Here is a 19,962-nt window from a genome sequence, read left to right as displayed (position 1 = left end):
ACTGGCCATTATACCTTAGGCGACTAAATAAATGCCTACTTATTAAAGTGCTTCATTCATTCATTTTTCCTACCATCATGGCTAAGAAAGACTAGAGCCGGTGAATTCATTGCTCTGACTTTAACTGGCATCACTTCATGGACTGAATCAAAACAGAAAAGCGTGAGTCCAAAGGCAATGGAAAGAGGCAATATCGAGGGCAACTCAACTTTCATTTCTAGAAGATTCTGGACCCCGCTGCCAAAACCTAAGGGAATCGGGACGGTTCAAGAGAAGGCGAGGTAGGAGGAGGAGCTTCGGCGGCGCTGGGAGGGTAGAGCGGCAAGAGCGGGAGTCGCTTTCTAGGGGAGGTTGCCAGAGGGCGTGGGGGAGCCGTTGCACCGTGCGGCGCGTGACGGCAAGGCCTGTAAGGGGCGGGGAGAGGAATAGGTTGGGAGCTCCGAGTGTTTCTCCCGGAGAGAAGCTGTGCGGCGAGGCAGCAGCGACGTGACAGAAGCGCTGGCCATGGACCCGCAGAAGTTGAGTGAGCTGCGGAGCTTCGTGAAACTCTGCAAGCAGAATTCTGCCATCTTGCACTCCGAAGAGATGATCTTCTTCCGCGAATGGATAGAGAGGTAAGCACGGAGCCACCAACGGCGAGCCCGAGCGGAAAGCAGGTGGGGCTACTTATTCCCGCTTCTTTTACTGCTGCCCCTTCGGTTCCCTCCTCTTCCTCCCCCCCCCCACCTGTGGTTAAAGTTGTTGAAGTTGGTCCTGGGACGGTGAATATTTGGGGCTAAATTATTTTGATCTTCCTTTAAAGGGCGGCATGAATTTGTCTCTCGTGGGATTGCCTGTAGAACTTGAGAAGCAAGGGTTATTGGATTACAGAGAGTTACTAATACTTGTTAAATAAGTCATTTTAGAGGGCGAAAGTTTATATTGACCTCACGTTGTCAGGCGCCTTCTTTAATTTGTGCTTGTCGCAAATCAGAGACAATTTGAGGAACGTAGTACCGAGTTTTTAATGGCAGGGCCTAGTCGAATTATTGAAACCTGGCCTCTGTTCAGTTACTCAACTCATGCCACACCGCCCAGTTCTAGAAAGGTTTAAGATTGGCAAGGATCTTCTGTGTGATTTATCTTGCCTAGTCTGTTTGCCTGAGAAAAAATACTTTATATGAAGGAAAGGATATTTTAAAACCTTTCTGTATCATATTGAATGGATTTTATTATGCTTAAGTTTGATGTTAGTAATATTGATATTAGTGATATTTTGTAATATCCCTTCAATATCTATATGCAAAATTATATTGGAGTTGTGTGTCAGTTGCTGGAGCTATAGATGTGATTGTCAGGGTTAGTGCTCCAACATGCTCACATGCTCTGGTATCTTAAGTGACAAGTACATTTCTTGGAGTTTTTTTTTTCTATTCTTAATGCTTTCTCTGCGGTAAAGACAACTTTAAAGTTGCTTAACTGTAGAAGACTTATTTTTTCTATGTGAAAAGAAAGTTTTCTCAAATTATATATTCCATAATAAGCAGTAAAACTTCACTAAAGCCTAATATAGAATTTAGGGGTCAAATGTTATACAATTCTCCCCAGCTTATGATAACAATTGAGCCCATAACTTTTGTCACTAAGCAAAAGAGGTTGAGTTGTTGCCAATTTTACACACTTTTTAGCTGCGGTCATGAAGCAAATCACTCGGTTGTTAAGGGAATTTGGCTTCCCCCATTCGTTTTGCTCATCAGAAACCTGCTGGGAAAGCTGCAAATGGCAATCCCAGAGACCTTGGGACTCTGCCATCATGACAAATACATGCCAGTTGCCAAGCACTGGAATTTTGATTGCATGACCATGGGAATGCTGAGTGAGTCAATGCCATTTTAACTTTGGTCATTAAATGAATGGTCATAAGTCAAGGGCTGTCTATAATGCTATGGAAACGAGTTTCCTCACAATTATAAATGTTCTCTGCTTGTTTACCCATTTCACTTTATACAGCCACTTTTTCAAAATTTGTTCTTTAACAGTAATTAAGGGGTTAGTATAGCTCCTCTGTGAGAAAAGACTGTAGAATTCAGTATTTATGTAATGACAATTTGCATAGTTTTAATAGAACACTGGATGAATTCATGGAGCGTCATGCTATTAGAGGCCATTAATATTGCCAGTTGTTCTGTCTCCTGTATCTTAGGCTGCATGGCTTATGTATGGATTGCCAGCAATTGTGGAAGAATGCCATCATTTTAGTTTAGATTTATGAACTTTGCAAATACATCCCATTCACTTCTGTACAACACAGAATGTTAGATTTACAGCCTGCAGCAGCAGGATTCTTATCTCTTAGTTGCCTCTTAGTTGCCTCGTATGTAGCTTGAGAGCAGTCAGACTCTTCTTTATATAGCCAATTACAAGGACATTTTCATATTCTAGTAAGAAACCTCATTAAGTTGGTTCTACAAAAAGAATGAAATCACAAGTGCAGACTTTAATGGCCCCATGACATTGCAAAAGCAATGATTTCAAAGTCGCATTGAAGAGCCAGGCTGTAGATGAAGCTTTCCATTATGTTTCTGGCTGTAGCTAAAGTGATGAAACTAGTTCAGTCTTTCCCATCTAGGGTCTTCTGAATCTGTTGGTTTCAGTTGTGTAATTGCCAACCATCATGACGAGCAACATTCAGGAGGGTACTGGATAGTAGAAAACAAATCTAGATCATTGAAGACAGGTGGGTCCAACCCATGGTCCAGAACAGCTAGTAATATGGCCCTACAAGATAATAAAAATAAAAAACAAAGTTTGTTTATATAAATTATATATTTTATACGTGGCCCAAGACAATGCCTTTTCACTTGATGCAAGCCAAAAGGTTGGACAACCATGATTTAGATTTTTGGGGCAGGTTGTGAGATAATTCTGAATTAGTTGATTATCAGTTAGTGTTTTGTAGACTTCTGCTTCCAATGATCAGTCTTAAATGTGCCTCATTTAGCATATAAATGAGCTATAAACATAAATACATTTATGAATGTTGAGCTAAAAAAATGAGCAAATCAAAGATTAATACTACATATTTGCACTTGTAATCATTTTCCTAAAATTGTCTTAAAACAAAAGTTTCAAGATATGATATTTTAAAGGGAAAGGAAAATAATGCAATACAGCAAATCTTTTTATTTTAGAAAATATAGAATTCAATCTGTGATTCTGGATGATGCAGTGTGGTATGCCATCATGAATTAAATAAGGAACAGATACAATTTCACTTCATTTTTGGGGCAAACAGATGGGCAAAGTGAAGGTTTTGGGGATAAATACAGAAACATTAAATGTATTTGAGCATCAGCACCATTTACTCTAGAAAAGTACCTGGGATTAATGTGTATTTTTTTTTAAATAGTATTTCTCCCTATCATGTACTTTATAGTTCAGAACTGAATACTTTTAAAGATATTAACTTTCTGTGCTCATGATAATTATCCCTATATTATGAAAGTTATGCTTAGAATAGGATCCTCTTAAACATCCCTAAATATTTTTTCATAGTTTCATGTTTCTTAGATCAGAAGGCTGCAAATGATAATATAATTCATTCTACCTCCTTAAAATAAGGAGATCTCTGTCCTAACAATTTAATATTGAAGGTTAAAGTATTCCTGAAAAATAGTTTAGAAAACTAACTAGATCCAGTATATCCAAGGGGGGGAAAATGTCTGCTGTGCTAATTTTGCAGCTCATAAACAGATCTTTGCTACAAGATATTATGGATTCCAAATATTACTTTTTTAACTTAAGCCAAAATGTTTATATTGATATTTAATGGTGTCTTTTAATTGGTATTTTTCCTTTTATTATAAAGCATGGGAGGTGCAATACCACCGGCTCCTTGCAAAACTTCAACAGAAACAACTCCTGAGGTAAGAAAGAAGCTTGGTTAAAATGTATAATACTTTCCCCCCTTATCTCTGCAAGGGAAAGGTTTTTTTTTTTACATATTCTGATAGGTTGATAAGTAACTTCATTTCATTTTCACTCCCTATGTCTTGCCTTGAACTGTTGTAACTCAAATTTCCTATTACTCCAAATATAAGGGTAATGGAAAATCTAAGTCTATCAATGTTTATTATAGCCATAAGACCAGAGGTAAAATACATGGTATATGTATATGTCTACATATCAATATCTATATCTACCTACCTACCTACCTACCTACCTATCTATATGAAAATAGCATGGAAACTGTTAAAGAGACAAAAGCAGACCACAATATTTACAAAGAGCAATTTTCCACAATGTGGGATATTTATAATAACTAATACAATATCCTCTAGAGATGGCTTTGACTATGTTTCCTTCTTCTCTACTCCCTGTTAACCATATTTTGTGTGCTTACGGGAAGTCTTTTTCCCTTCAAAAATAATTGGAAATAATAACACCCATCATTTTTTAGATTTATTAATTGAATTCTTTCTCTCAGCCACTGGCAAAAGGAGATTCTGAGAGAGGAATCTTCAAAGAACAACAGTATTTAAATATATTATTGGTCAGAGGTGCTTTTTTATGCTCCCTCTCATTCTGTGTTTATATATGTTTTCAAATCACACAGATTTTAAATTAATTGAATTCTTGAATTTTCATTATCCTGTGCCAAGCAAATGTTTTATAACTATATATTACAATTTGGATGAGTTCACCTGTGATTATTTTAAAATCTTCCACAAGAATGTCAGTGGATCAATAGTTACCAGATTTACTCCCTGATTATTTTATATTTAAATAGACATAGCATTTTATGAGGAAAAAGAGGATGTTACTAATTAGTGACTTTTTTTTTAGCCAAAGGCAGAAGAACCACCAAAAGCACCTGAGCCTGAAAGTGAAGAAAGTGATTTAGGTTAGTTACCAGTATTGAAGTCTCTTTGATGTAATTATTTTTTTTCTTCTGTGTCATATGAACCAAATTGAATTCTTCTTATTTGAAATATATGTTTGTGATTTTTTTTTATTTTTTTTTATTTTTTTTTTGTTTGCAGAAATTGATAATGAAGGAGTGATTGAGCCAGACAGTGATGAACCTCAGGCAATGGGAGATGAAAATGTTGAGGTAATGGTGTCTGGAACTCTGAATCTATGTGTCACACTTAAACAAAAAAGTAGTGTAACATGCCTATGTGTGTGACTGTTAGTTCCTTATTATTGGTTCAGCTAGCAATGAACCTTTTCATGATTTTTAGCTAATTGTGTCAGCTAAGATATATACACACACACACACACAGAGAGAGAGAGAGAGAGGGGGGGGGGTTTGCTATTGATAGGATGAAGAATATGTCTAACTGGAATTAACCAAAATATATAACCATGACTTATTTTATTTGAAGCAATGCTATCTGGCCAATTTGGGGCAGCAATATCTTTTATCCTATGTTCAGATGACATGTTTAACTGTACAATCATTTGCAATTGGTTTACAGCTCAAAAGCAGACACTTGTGCACTAATCAGCTCTTGCTTAAATGTAACGTGAATGTTCCATCTGATTTTTAAATCCAGATACTGTATCGTGAAAGGATGATAGCTCTGATCTGCATTCTAGTTTCTTTGCCTTTGTTTTTAGGTTACAGAAGAGATGATGGACCAGGCCAATGAAAAGAAGATGGAAGCTATAAATGCATTAAGTGAAGGTCAGTTATATATATACTACATCACTTTTTTTACTAGATATACCCATAGAGGTAGTTCTTGGGTTACAGCTCCTCATTGTGGAAAAATAAAGCCTTCAAAAATATAAGGACTTTTACGAAATCCCAGAGGGTGAAACAGAGAGGTTTATTTTTGCGCAAAAAGGTTCAGAAGTGATTTAACAATCAACAAATTTCTGAACAAGGGGGAGGGTCTAAGATAAAGCTTTATAGGTTTCTTTTTCTCAGGAACAAAGGAAGCATAGATGGAATCTTACATTGTATATGGAATCTACTTTGTGTAACATTCAGATAGTTTCTCACACGTTAGGTCAATTTCTCATGGGAATACAATGAAGGCAGTTTTTACTTTTATACAATGTTTCTAAATATGCATTAGGTCATTCACATACTGTTAATACAGCTTTTGGCTAACACAGCTTTCTTTCAGAGATTATGCAGACACATGATTTTTGCTTTTTGTGATTTTTCATTATTATTATTATTATTTTACTTTATTCTTCTTTATTCTATGTTATTCTATTTCTTTCCCACTTTAACATCACTTTTTTTACTAGATACACCCATAGAGGTAGTTCTTGGGTTACAGCTCCTCATTTGGCAGCTGTTCAATTACAATGATACTGAATGGTACTTAAGACTAGTCCTTAAAGTTCTGGCTGGTAGTTATGACAGTTGCAGCATCTTCCAATCATGTGATGGCTATTTGTGACTTCTACCAATTTCCCACAAGAAGTTAGTGATGAAGCCATCAGGGAAGGTTACCACTTGAGTGTCTATTTTTCTAAGACATTTTTGCTAAATCTATACATCATGTCCAGTCAGTTCTCTTCCTTTCACATTTCTAAGCCTCTAAATTTAAAATGGTTTGCTTTTTCACTAAAAGTTTATATTTTCAGGTGAACTTCCGAAAGCCATTGATCTGTTCACAGAAGCCATCAAATTGAATCCTCATTTGGCTATCCTGTATGCCAAAAGAGCTAGGTAAGACTTTACATTTTCTACTATAAAAGATATCTAACATAAACATAGCATAATCTGAACTGTGTTTATGAATTATTTTATAGACTTTTAAAAGTTTCTTACTGAATAAACGATTAAAAATCTGTTATACTGATTTATTCTGAAATAAAGGATATTTTTTTATAGTACTAATAGTCATTTTTGGCATTTTTAGCAATTTTTAGCTTTCTGCTTTCTGTCTTGATAGCCATATTCAAGTTTGTGTTTTTTTACCTTAAGTTAAACTTTTTCTGTTCTTTAATACTACTGCAATTATATACCTTAAATTCCATGGGAAGACTAATACTATATGGCAGGGCTTTTCAACCGGTGCGACATGTATCGCTGGTGGTATGTCAGCACCTGGCAGGTGGTATGCTTACAATAAGTTGAAAGTGTAGCGTGGGGATGAAATGAAGTGGTGGCAACATAGCACAGGCCTGTGGGAGAGCCAGCTGGAGCCGTGGTGTTGCTGGGGCTCTGCGGAACTCCCAGGATCCGCACCAGGCTCCAGCTGACTGGAGAAAGGAGTCAGTTGCAGCTACACTAAAGACGAGTGGGAGGAGGGGAAGGGAGGAGAAGATATAAAATAGACATGCCCACGCGGTGTTCACTTTTGGCCCAGGGCCACCCCAGCCCACAATCAAAGGAAAAACCCGAATCCAGCGGGCCAGGAGGCAGCCCAGCCACCATGCCCCTCTGGTTCCTTCTCGGCCCCTGGGCCCAGACGCAGTTGCTGCTCCTCACCATAGCTAGGGTGGGACTTGCAGGTACCTCCATCTGCTTTGTCCTGCAAAGCGGCGCTCACCTGGCGCTCCTGCCTGCTGCCATTCAGTAGCCCCAACTAAAGGCTGAACGCTCCAGCCTCACCCAGCAAAGGAAGTGGGCAGCAACCGAGGCTACATCAGATCTGCAGCTTGTCAGGGGTGCTCAAAGGCTGCCCAACTTTATTCCGGAATTTTGGGGTTGGAAGGTGGCCGGACAGTGCTGCGTTTGCAGGCATGGCGGCACCTGCTGGAAAGCCTCCTGCTCCTACTCGAATATTACCATATCCTAAAAGTGGTACAATCTCTGAAAAGGTTGAAAAGCTCTGCTATATGGCTATAATAACAAACCTTGCAAGACTGTGCTTTACCTACCCTCTTTCTTATATTCCGATGAATGAGGGAAGAGCCAAATCTCTTCCAGATACTGTCTTGTTTGTCAGGACTTAAGGAACGTTTTGCTATCTTTGCTTCTTGCTTATTTCCTCTATAACTCTACAATAACTGTTTATAGTATCTACTCCCAGTGGCTATATCTTATCTCCAGTTTTGGAGCCTGTATATCTCCAAGTAATGGTTATTATATGGAGATACAATAGCATTCAGAGCTTACTAAAAATGGGAATGAATTCCATGTGGCATAACTTTGTTGCAGCTTAAGTTAAAGCTAAGCGTAATTATTAATTATGTAATAAAAACACCTGTTAATGATCCCAAATAAAAAAATTAATGAACATTAAACAGGAGTTATATAATGGTACTCTATAACAGTGGTTCTCAACCTGTGGGTCGGGACCCCATTTGGGGTCGAACGACCATTTCACGGGGGTCGCCAAACAAGGCTGTCCGCCATTTTTTTCCCCTTTTCTTTGGCCACGCTCCTGGCACCTGGTGATATATAAGTGGCTGGGGGTCACCACAACATGGGGAACTGTATTATGGGGTTGCGGCATTAGAAAGTTTGAGAATCACTGCTCTATAAGAACGTATGATAATTCAAATATATTTAAATAGGGTAAATGCAAAATGTATTGTAAGTGCTTATAATTTTGTGGAAAGTGATCAGTGTATTGAGCTGAATAGTATTTTAACTCAGTTGCTAAAAGTATTAAGCTGCAATGCATAATGGTATTTTATTTATTTTTAGTTAAGGATGTATACTTTTCATGTTGACAGTGTTTTTGTGAAAATGCAGAAGCCAAATGCTGCCATTAGGGATTGTGATAGAGCCATTCAAATAAATCCCGATTCGGCACAGACCTACAAATGGCGAGGAAAAGCTCACAGGTAAAAAACAAAGCAAAGCAACCCTCCTATATTCTTTTTATCTTAATCTTTATCTTATTGAAGAAAATAAAAACTTTCTAGGTTAAATAGAAAGCTTTTAAGATATATTGCTTTTATGTCCGCTACATGTTACACAGTAACTTTTAATTTTATTCGATTTTTAAAAAATAAAATTTAAATTTGAAAATAAAGGACATTTGGATATTATTAAAAGCTTTCTTATTTATACCCATGACTTAAAATTGTTTTTAACATTGTCTCAAATGATGCTGACTGGAATTGGTAATTTTCTTGCCAGGCTGCTAGGTCATTGGGAAGAGGCTGCACATGATCTAGCTTTGGCATGTAAACTGGATTATGATGAAGAAGCTAGTGCCATGCTTAAGGAAGTACAGCCACGCGTAAGTAATGATTGAAAATTTGGAAGACTTCTTGCTTAGCTGATGATTTCACTTCTATGATATTTTATAGAACTTGTGCTAAAATTCTAGCCTGATTTTATGTGATTTTTTTAAACTCCAGTTTTGTAAGGCTATTGTAGTTCTGTAATCCTGACAATTGTTACCACAAAGTGATGGTCTGCAAGCTTGCCACTAACTTATTGTAAGGCTCTTTAAAAAAAAAAACTTGATTAAATCATTTACCTCCCTATTACCATGGGACAAGCTGTAGATAAGTAAAATATGAATTGGTTCTGAAAACCGCACATTGTGTGCAATAAAATATTGCTTGAATGTTTTGCTAGTCTGCCACAAGGGAATACTATAAATTTCAAAAAATTACTATCCTCTTTTTGGTTACATCATAAACTGGATGATTACATACTAGCTTTGACAACTTAGTTAATTGTGTTGTTACTTCTGGTCTAACATTAAAAGCTTTAGCATTTGACCAATACTGATCTCTATTTTAGTGTTATACAAAATAAATAATGGTTCAGTAATTTTTTATTTTATATACATTGAGAATAGTTGAGTATAGTTGAAATTTCTATAACCACAGCCCCTCTCATTTGCTTTTTGTGTATATTACGATGCTTTCTCCAGTGTCATGTTATCCCAGGGTGTATATGTGGATCAAGTAACCCTGAACCATTTATGTTTCTACCTATATCATTGAAAATTATTACAGAATGTAATGCAGCTTTTTCTCTAGCTTTATCTTACTTTCTTCTTATAAGCAAAAGGAAAAAAAAACTTCTAGAAATGATATCCTGGTGCAGCATTGCTGATTTCATGTTTTTTGCTTTCTTGCTTTTCCCATTAAGAAAAGAACAGTGCCTAGGAAATTTCTGTTCTTGCTAATGTGTTGTCTTGCTTGAGATATAGCCCCTCTTTCCCTTACATCTCTGAACTTAAATTATAAATTTCAGAGACACAAGTAAAACTAGGCTGGGCATGTTTTTACTTTGTATTTATAGAGAATGCAACAAAATGTGCCCAGGAACCTCTACAAAATGAACTACATGTGAAAAAAATCTTATATACTGATAATTTCTTCAGATGACGGAGAAGTACCATTTCAGCTAAGCATTTTTTGCATTGGAAACTGATAATTGAAAGCAGGATAATCCCAGTAATTTACTTTGAGGCATCTACTCTATAATGTTGTTTCAGTGTGATTTTTTAGGATCAATACAAATGTGAAATCTATCCTAAGATTTGGCTGGAACTTTAGAAACAATTTTCTGAATATTTTTATGCAGCAATTTAGGCATAATTCCTTGAGGGAGATGGATGTTCATATTGGCCTGCATAATTATACTCTTAAGACTATAATTCTTGTCCTGTTGTGAATTGCCAGTTCACGTACTTATACTACTCAAAATAGGTGGATATTGGATTATGCTCCTCTTTGTGTTTTGAAAGACAGAATTGAAATAATTCAAATAAGAATGATTGCCTTATATGTGGCTGTCCACTTCAAATCACATGCTGGTTAAACTACTTCAGTTTAAGCTTGTAAGCTTGTAATATTTATCAGTTTTATATATTTAATGCCATAAGATTCTTAAATAAAAAGTTTCTTTTCAACAAATTTTTGTTTTAACTGTTATAGATCAAAGCATTGCTGATTCTAATGCTTTGCTACTTGTCTATGTGTTGTGTATGAAAGAAAACAAAAAGTTAATACCGTCCCAAAAGTTTTTGCTTTTGAAGAGTTTTACTGGAGTAATTGTTTGTTCATTCTGCCAATAAACTTGCAGACTGTTTCTTATTAATTTTTATTCAACTCTTAAGGGAGAGTTAAGCTCTATTATTTTTTCTACTGAAATTGATTTTCACCTAAAAGACTGTAGTGTTGCCAAATTTAGACAATTCTGTGGGATATTTTGGAGCTGTAACAGTGTTGAAGGAAAGAATTAGTGTTGATTATAACCCTACAGTTCTTAAGAGAATTGACGAAATACAAACTAAAAATAATTATTCTAGAATGCTAGAATTATATTGTATAAATTATACTATACATGGGACAAATTTTATTCATCTTGTACCTCAGGCTCAGAAGATTGCAGAACACAGAAGGAAATACGAACGAAAGCGTGAAGAAAAAGAAATTAAAGAAAGAATGGAAAGAGTAAAAAAGGCCCGAGAGGAACATGAGAGAGCTCAAAGGGTAGGAGCTTGAAAAACATATAGTGGCATAGTTGAGTCCTTAGATGGGAAGACTAGAGATGTCAAACAAGAGTTCATCCCCTGACACATCTTCTACCTAGGAACTTGATAATTTATACAGCCATTACCTGTCTTCCAAGAGACCCGTCACCTGACATTTTCTCCTTAACCCTGATGTATGAGAGGGCTGTGCTGTCTTTTCTGATAATTAAAAGGGTAAAATTCACGGGAGGAAAAATGAAAAAAAAAAATTCTATAAATAGATTTAAACAAGAGCAAACTTTATTTTTATAAAAAAAGAAAAACAGTTTTTATTTAAAAATATTTGATGTTCTGGACAGACCACAGGATGCTGCTGTTCTTCTGTAATTAGTGACCTCAAAAAATTGTTTTCAGATTATATCTAGAGAAAAAAAAATTCTTAGATATAGCCTGAGGTGGGAATTAAAAAAGCCTGAACAAAATTTATTGTTTAAATTAACCCATGAAACAATAAAATTTAACCAGCATCTTATAGACTAATAAAAATAAAAAATTCTAATGCAGTTTCATGGCTAGATGATTTGATTTAAAGATTATGTAGGGAAAGAGATGACTGAAGCTGGAAACCAGAAGTAAACACCAAGCACCAGCAAAAAACATTGCAAATTGCTGCTGTTTGACTGCAGGACACTGCAAATGGCCATAAAGGTGAACCAATTGCCAAGTATCCAAAATGTAATCATCTGATTGTGGGGAGTGCAGCTGTTGTAATTTTGAAAATGAATTGTAAGTAGCTCTTGGGAGCTCCATCATAACTTTGAACAATCATTAAGCAACCAGTTGTAAGTTGAGTACTATCTGTATTTAGGTCTGAGCTGGCAGATTGTGCCAGCTACTGGACTAACATATTAGGAAAAGTACTTAATTTCATATTTTACAAGTCTGTGTTTCCCCAAACATCATAAAAATGGCTTCTTACCCAACAGTAAGACTTCTACTTCACATAATATTACAAGATTATTTATTCAATTGTAAATTAACATAATGGGGAAACTCAACTATTTATAGGTATAAACTATGTTGTATGGTTTAATAGGCATTTTGGTGGAGTAATATTAAGAAAGCCATTGGGCCTAAGCTTGGGGCCCTGAATGGTGCAGGGATCTATTTCATGGTTAATTTAGTCATGATGGGAACTTTATTCTTAGCTGCTATGTATTTTAATGCTTGCATTATTATTTTTTTTACATTTTGTTTGCTGCCCAGGGTCACTTGAGGAGTTGGGAGGTCATACAAATTGAACAAGCCACAATAAAAACAAATGCGCAAGGATTTCAGCTCCCCTCCATGCATGGAGAGGAAATCTTTTGGCTACAGGAATGGAGATTTCAGCTTGTCTCTGTCCTCTCTGCTTGCAACCTCCCCTCTTGGCTTCCTCACTGACTTTCTGGGGAAGTTCATAGAGAAAATTGCAAATGGTGATCACATGATCCCCAGTGGACTTGGCAACTGGTTGTAAATCTTAGGCAGTTGCCAAGCGCTGAAATAATTGCCTGGTGGGGGCACCATATTTTACCTTTTCTGAAGCTGTTGTAACTTTGAATGTTCATTAAATGAGTGGTTGTAAGTTAAGGACTGTTTGTAAAACAGTTTTCCATTTAACATATGCTGGTTTGTTTGAATGTAGACAAATGGGGTTGGAAGATTTATTTCCAGTGAATTCCAGAAGCACTCCTAAATGGCTGTGTTGACATAGGTTTGAAGGAAAAATAGGTTCCATCTTTGAAATGGTGGATTTTACATATTCTTATTGGAGACCAAGTACATATTTTCATGTTTGCAGGAGGAAGAGGCTCGCCAACAGCCAGGAGGACCTCAGTTTGGTGGTTTCCCAGGTGTGTATTCATCTCAGAGTATTTATAGAAGAAACTTGAGCTTCATGTGAATTGGGATCATAATATTTTGCTTAACTTCTGGAGGAAAAAGAAAATCTATGTTTTATACTTGGATTCATCAAACAATAGGAAGTGCTGTATTTCTGATATTTGTATATAACACTCTAATATTACTATCGATTATCCTTGGCTGTGATATTAACCAGTGTAACATGGATTTCAGCACACGAAACATAGGAAAATAGACATAACTTTATTTCAGTCATTGACCAATAAAAATACAACCAATAAAATGAATAACACAGTACTATTCTCTAACAAGAACTATTAGTAACCATTTGTGAATAATAATAACAACAACAACAATAATGTTGGAAGGAACCTTGGAGGTCATCAAGTCCAACCCCCTACTCAAGCAGTTAACCCTATACCATTTAGGACAAATGGCTGTCCTGTTTCTTCTTAAAAACTTCCAGTGTGGGAGCATTCACCGCTTCTGGAGGCAGGTTGTTCCATTGATTAATTGTTCTAACTGTCAGGAAGTTTCTCCTTAGTTCTAGGTTGCTTCTCTACTTGATTAGTTTTCATCCATTCTTGTCCTGCCTTCAGGCACTTGGAAAATAGCTTGACTCCCTCTTCTTTGTGGCAGCCCCTGAATAATGTAGCAAAATTTTGCTGCTTTTAGAGAAATAAAATTTATCTTGATTATTTAACAGCTATCTGAGTACCCTGGAAATTTAAATAAAACAGGTATAATTAACTTGTGGATTATTATATGATGCAGATGTAACTAAGATATAGTCCCCTGTAATACTTTTTGTATAACAATATTCCTTATATTTTCAGGTGGTTTTCCTGGAGGCATGCCTGGAATGGGAAGCATGCCTGGTCTCAATGAAATTCTTAGTGACCCTGAAGTTCTTGCAGCCATGCAGGTGAGGAATAATTGAGAAAGGAATGCTGCTACAACATAAGAATTCTGATTCCTTTTTAAGACCTCCTGCCACAATTACTATAAATTTTTGCACGATTGTATTTGTTATTTCCAGAGATTTTTATTTTGGTTTTTTATTAATTCATTCTACAAGTTAGCATTTGTAGGATCCTGGAAACAAAAGTTAACTAGAAAAAATAGGTGCGCACTTCTTACAAATTGTTGTTATCATGGTTTGTCACATACTCAGCAGATGTTTAGACTGGATTTGGCATTTTTACCCACCTACTGAGTCTCCTAAAGACATGGGACAGGCAAGTGTTCTTGTTTGATCATGTTAAGGGTTGGTATCATTGCAGGATGTAAGCTATTCCAAGCAAAGCTGCCTTTTGCAATTGGCTCATGGTACATTTTGTTATCATTATGCAACCTGATTTCCAGCAATTCTAGTATGGTTTAGAATAAATAATCAGCTCTAAATACCTGATATATTCAGTTATTAAAATTTTCTGCAGTATGCAGATTTTTTTTTTACAAAGCAGCAATAATTTTCCACTTTAACGCAGTTTAAAAATGCATCCCATAATTGAGGTTTCTTTTAAGAAGGCTATCATAATATATAGGAATTGAATTAGCGTAAACAGCAAATAACATATCTGTAGTTTAATGGATACTAACATTATCTCTGAACCTTGCATTAGAAGCATGTCACAAGGTTGCATACTCTGTTACCTACCTTCAGTAAAAAGCAATGACTCCAAACACTGGATGCAAATGAATGGTTATAAGTAGAATAGACTTTGGTTGTGATAGTTGCACTTAATTTAAAACTTTACAATACACATACTAGAATAATAAGTTGCATATATTTCTGAGGGACAGGTTCATATTGTAGCAGTATTCACTATTCTCTTTTGCTGGGGTATAGTATATTTTCTTCCTGCTTCTATACCTAGCTATAAAATAACAACTTTGCACATCTTTAGTTTTACATATTTGCTTTCCATGCCAGCTTATTTTATTGGTGCTTGCATCCTTATATTTAGTAGCCATTGAGAAGCTACCAATTTCAATCCTTTGTCCTTGATAAATCCCTTCCTAGCTTTTGTTATTCCTGTTTTTAGCCACGTCCTCTCTTAGTCTTTCATGTTGTATGGTAGTTTCTTTGGTAATCCCTCTGATCATACAGGACATCAGTATCCAAGTCAATCGTGGGATGTACTTGTTAGGTCTTTGTTGAATTTTGATAGGTGGTCCAAAACAGCATATTGTATTTACTTTAATCATAATTTCATGTACTGATTTTTGCTTTTCAGATCATACTTTATGAAATGATTTAGATATAATCTAATATAGTGCTTAGTACTCATTAATTTTACTGTAATTTTTTTACTTTATATTTTATGATTGATTGAAGTGTAAAATGTCCATAAAAATTCACATCATACTATCCTAGTGATACTGTCAAATTTCAGAGCACTTTTTTCCCTCTGCTGCAACAGTTATCGCTTCTCAACTTGCCAATGAACTTTGGGAGGGGAGAGCATCAGTTTGGTATGCAGACTTCAAAGATAAAAAGCCAGACCATGAGAGTCAAGGACATTACACCAGACCTAGAGATGCTTTCTCATAATAATATTTTTCCACTTGATTGGGCAACCGGACCCAGAGGGAGGGGGGAGAATTCAATGCTTTTACTATGTGGATTTGGGAGGGGTCTTGCCAGAGCTGGTTTTGCTTTCATAATGTGCTGAATTGGTGTACTCAATGAAGTTTTGCATTAAGAAATTGGAATGTCTTGAAGATGTTTGCTTGGTTGGGTTATAAGTCAGAACCATAACAGATACATTTTAATCTTTTCTTATTTTACAGGATCCAGAAGTAATGGCAGCTTTTCAAGATGTCGCCCAGAATCCAGCAAATATGTCAAAATACCAGAATAACCCTAAAGTCATGAATCTCATTGGCAAACTTTCATCCAAATTTGGAAGTCAACCATAAAATTTCTTTTCATTGCAAGACATGGGGGAAATATTGATCGCTTATTATATATTGCAATAACACAAGCCATTGTACTGCTAATTCTCAAATGAGAACTAGGCTGCTTTGGATAGAATCCATTTTCCTCTTTGTTTCAAAAATAAATATTAATTAACAACTATATTCAAGGTTCACATAAAACCACCTCGTCCCACCTTTCTACCATGCCTATAATTTTCTTACTGAAAACAGTTTGTTTTTAAATTGTATAATTGTTATTTCTTAGTAGATCCAAAAATATAGAGTGATAGAGGATGACATTTGGAGTGGAGGAATGATGGTTCTGTTTATGATGGTTTGGGATAATTGGACTGTTTAATTTCTAACACAAATGAGGCTAACACAAATTCATTTTCAGTTCTTAAATTCACAAGAATTACTTAAACTGTTGAAATCAACTCTTCTTGGATCACATCCTTGCACTGGAAAGAAGTACCCTAAATGTTGCATGCTTTGGCTTTAACTATATTGGTACAAATGAAACTGAGGCTGGAAACTTTGCAATCAGTGTTGAGCAGATTAATGTGCTACTCATCTATATCACAGTGAGCAAATGTTTTTATCAACACCAGTAAGCTGATTACTTGAATGATTGGAGCCCTTTAATTATTTGTACTAATTTTTGCTATTGAATATGACTAATTCCTTAGTTTTGAGGGAGGGAAGCAAAGTGGTTCCCATTACCATGTAATATTCATTATACACTTAAGAATATAGGTAAAAATATAACTATGAAATGGTAATGACCTAGATACTAAGTTAGAAAGGTATATACACCATCTATCTCTAATGTCATGTTATATGAATACATACGGTGCAAAAGGAAGAACAAAAACTATTCATTGAAATCCTTGCTATGAAATATTTACTGATGGCTAACACAAATCTCTACCTTTTTAATTATCTGCTCAATCTTGGAGGGCCTGTTATAATTAGGTTTTGTTTTTTTTCTAGGGGTTTTGAATGTTTCCAGTTCTGTGCTCTTGTAATTTGTCTGAATCCATAAGTGATGTATGTTTTCTGTTTTTAATTAAACCTCAACTGGTTTAGAAATTCAATATATTCTTAAAATAAAATCCATATAGTAATTATCTTGTCAAATTAAAGGAAATATGACTTCATTTTTGCTTAAGAAATAGTTATGGAAGTACTTCTAGATGCCTTTAAAATAATAAAGACTGGTTTTGAAGAATCTTCTTGGTTTATCTGTTAACATTTAATTAATGAGAGGTAAAATTCACAATCTATGTATTCTATGGATCAGGAGAAATTTTCCTTTTGATTAAGATGTAATTGGATTATTGAATGAGTATAGGTTGTCCTTGATTTATGACTGCAGTTAGGATCAGAATTTTGGTAATAAAATTGTTGGAATCATAAGTCAAGGCACTACATGACTGGGTCTGATTTTTAGACTGTTTTTCATTGATCATTAAGCAAATTATGTAAGTCCAAATTCGTTTTCCAAATGTTTTTTTTTTACCTGAAACTGGCAAAAAACATTGCAAATCACAGTCATATGAACACAGGACACTAACCAATTGTAAATGCAGTTAAGGAGGCATGGTGCAACATTTTATGAAGGCCACAAGTGCTTTATAGGCCATAAAGCACCTTTTATAAGGCTGTCATAACTCTGAACAGTTATTAAACGGCTGGTTGTAAATGGATGACTATTGCAGTTACATGCAAGATATGCTATTTTCTAAAAATTTTCAGAATATTTCCCTTCTCTATTTTCAGGATGAGTTGGTGATTTTTATGATAACTAGAACAATAGCAACTAATTTACAGTGTTGATAAATGCTCAGATGTAATTTGGAGCTTGGTTACAGGGTAGGAATTATTTATCCTTTATCCTTAAATGAAAATAAAGTTATTTTTAATATATTGGAACAATCTATATCAGTGGTGGTGAACCTATGGCACGCGTACCAGAGGCAGCACTCGGAGCCCTTTCTGTGGGCACACGTGCCATTGCCCCAGCCTCACCTCCCCCCACGACCTCCTCCTCATCAGCAGCCCCCCCTGGGGGAGTCACCCCTGAGCATGGCCCATGTGGAGCAGCACAGCCAAGGACATGGCAGCCGGGCAGTGTAGACAAGACTCTGCCCTCATGCCCCATCGCGCACAGTTGATGCTGCGGGGTGCGGGCAGAGAGTGGCTGCCATGGAGCTGCTGGGCTGCCTGGGCAATCTGAGAGGCCCTGGAGGTGGTGAGTGGTCCTGTGGGCAGGTGGGGTGGGGGCGGAGCAGGGACATGGGTGGAGTGGGGGTGGGGCCAGTTTTTGGGCACTCAGTCACTAAAAGGTTCGTCATCACTGGTCTATACTGCAAAAGTTAATTTTTTAACTTGCAAAAATGTATGAATGTTTTATTTAGCACACCTTAAGAAAAAGTACAGGTAGTCCTTGACTTTCAGCCACAATTAAGCCCAAAATTTCCATTGCTAAGCAAGACAGTTAAGTGAATCTTGCCCCATTTTATGACCTTCTTGCCATGTTTGTTAAGCAAATCACTACAGTTAAGTGAATAATGTTGTTTAGCGAATCTGGCTTTCCCCCATTGACTTTGCTTGTCAGAAACTCAGAAGATTGCAGATGACAATTTCAGGACCCTGGGACACTGCAATCATTGTAAATACACGTCAGTTGCCAAGCATCCAAAGTCATGTTGACTATGGAGATCCTATAATGGTCCTAAGTGTGGGAATTAGTCATAAGTCACTTTTTTTCAGGGCCATTGTAACTTTAAATGGTCATTAAATGAATAGTTGTAAGTCAAGGACTACCTGTATAAGAAATTGATGTAAGTTAGTTGATGCCATTTACATTGTAGATCTTGCGTGCTACTGCTTGTGAAAATTCCACTGTTGCAGTCTTTGGCTTGTTAACTATATTATTTGAAGCAGGTAATACCTGAAAAACTGGTTTGAGACTAAGGCAACCCAAAAACGTGAGACAAACTGTTTTACAAAATCTATCCCGGATCTTACATTTGTACACAGACTGAGAAATATATTTAAGAACACAAACTAGTATATATAGTATATAAATCTTGTACAGCAAAAAAAAAAAAAAAAATCAAATTACTCTGTATTTTCCCACAAGGAAATAACAATAAACAGGATCAGTTTTTGTGGATGATGGTATCTTATTTAGTAGTTACTAAAGTTATTTTAAAGAAAAAAGGAAAAACAAGCATTTCATAAATATACCTAAATATACATAAACAGTCTGGCTGTCTTGCTTGCCCCTATTATCAGTTCAGCATTTTTCCCTACCAATTGGTGTCACCCATTTTATAAAAACATAGAAAATAAACTGTATCTTGACAATGATAAATGCATCTGTTTGCTGAATACAGTTGAATTATGTTGATCCAGTTGGATCAAAAGTGAAAACATGTTTGCTGAGCAACAGGCAGGTTTTAGAAGGGACTCTTAGCCGGGAAATATTCTTCCTAGCCCAGACTTGATATTTTCACAGTCCTCATTGATTCCAAATCAGATTTTTTGTTAATCCCAAGGGAGAGACTGGAATAAATGAAAGGGATCCTCAATACACAAAGGGTTGCTGCTTTTCTTTATTCTAACACAAGCTTTGAAAATGAACAGTTTGTGATTATTTTCCCTGGAGCATCTCTCTGGAGCTATCACTGCATCCTCCACCTATTATGCCTCAAGGATAAGGCAAGGTTGCATTTTAGTTCCTGTACTTTTGAATTTGTATATTTACACAGTATTTCAGGTACTCTTG

The 19,962-nt window shown here is 36.1% G+C and overlaps 1 protein-coding gene across 1 annotated transcript; it reads left to right on the top strand.

Annotated features, from left to right (window-relative positions):
* The first annotated feature begins 316 nt into the window (after nt 1-316).
* Nucleotides 317-17,585, top strand: ST13 (ST13 Hsp70 interacting protein). The gene is made up of 12 exons (XM_039335537.1): nt 317-614; nt 3,848-3,905; nt 4,825-4,882; nt 5,022-5,092; nt 5,602-5,668; nt 6,586-6,670; nt 8,629-8,739; nt 9,038-9,140; nt 11,239-11,355; nt 13,180-13,231; nt 14,078-14,166; nt 16,038-17,585. Exons 1-12 carry the CDS (start codon nt 505-507, stop codon nt 16,164-16,166), a joined length of 1,050 nt encoding a protein of 349 aa, XP_039191471.1. The 5' UTR covers nt 317-504; the 3' UTR covers nt 16,167-17,585.
* Nucleotides 17,586-19,962: the final 2,377 nt, after the last annotated feature.

Source organism: Crotalus tigris, unplaced genomic scaffold (genome assembly GCF_016545835.1).
Source record: "Crotalus tigris isolate CLP2741 ecotype Arizona unplaced genomic scaffold, ASM1654583v1 scf7180000017644.4837335, whole genome shotgun sequence".
Lineage (NCBI taxonomy): Eukaryota > Metazoa > Chordata > Lepidosauria > Squamata > Viperidae > Crotalus > Crotalus tigris.
This window is presented reverse-complemented; position numbering and strand designations above follow the sequence as displayed.

Excerpts from the sequence above, each read along its gene's own strand:
- ST13 (XM_039335537.1), top strand. The coding sequence starts at position 505 with ATGGACCCGCAGAAGTTGAGTGAGCTGCGGAGCTTCGTGAAACTCTGC. Across the intron at positions 3,906-4,824 it reads CAACAGAAACAACTCCTGAG|CCAAAGGCAGAAGAACCACC; the intron begins GTAAGAAAGAAG and ends CTTTTTTTTTAG. Across the intron at positions 13,232-14,077 it reads TCAGTTTGGTGGTTTCCCAG|GTGGTTTTCCTGGAGGCATG; the intron begins GTGTGTATTCAT and ends TTATATTTTCAG.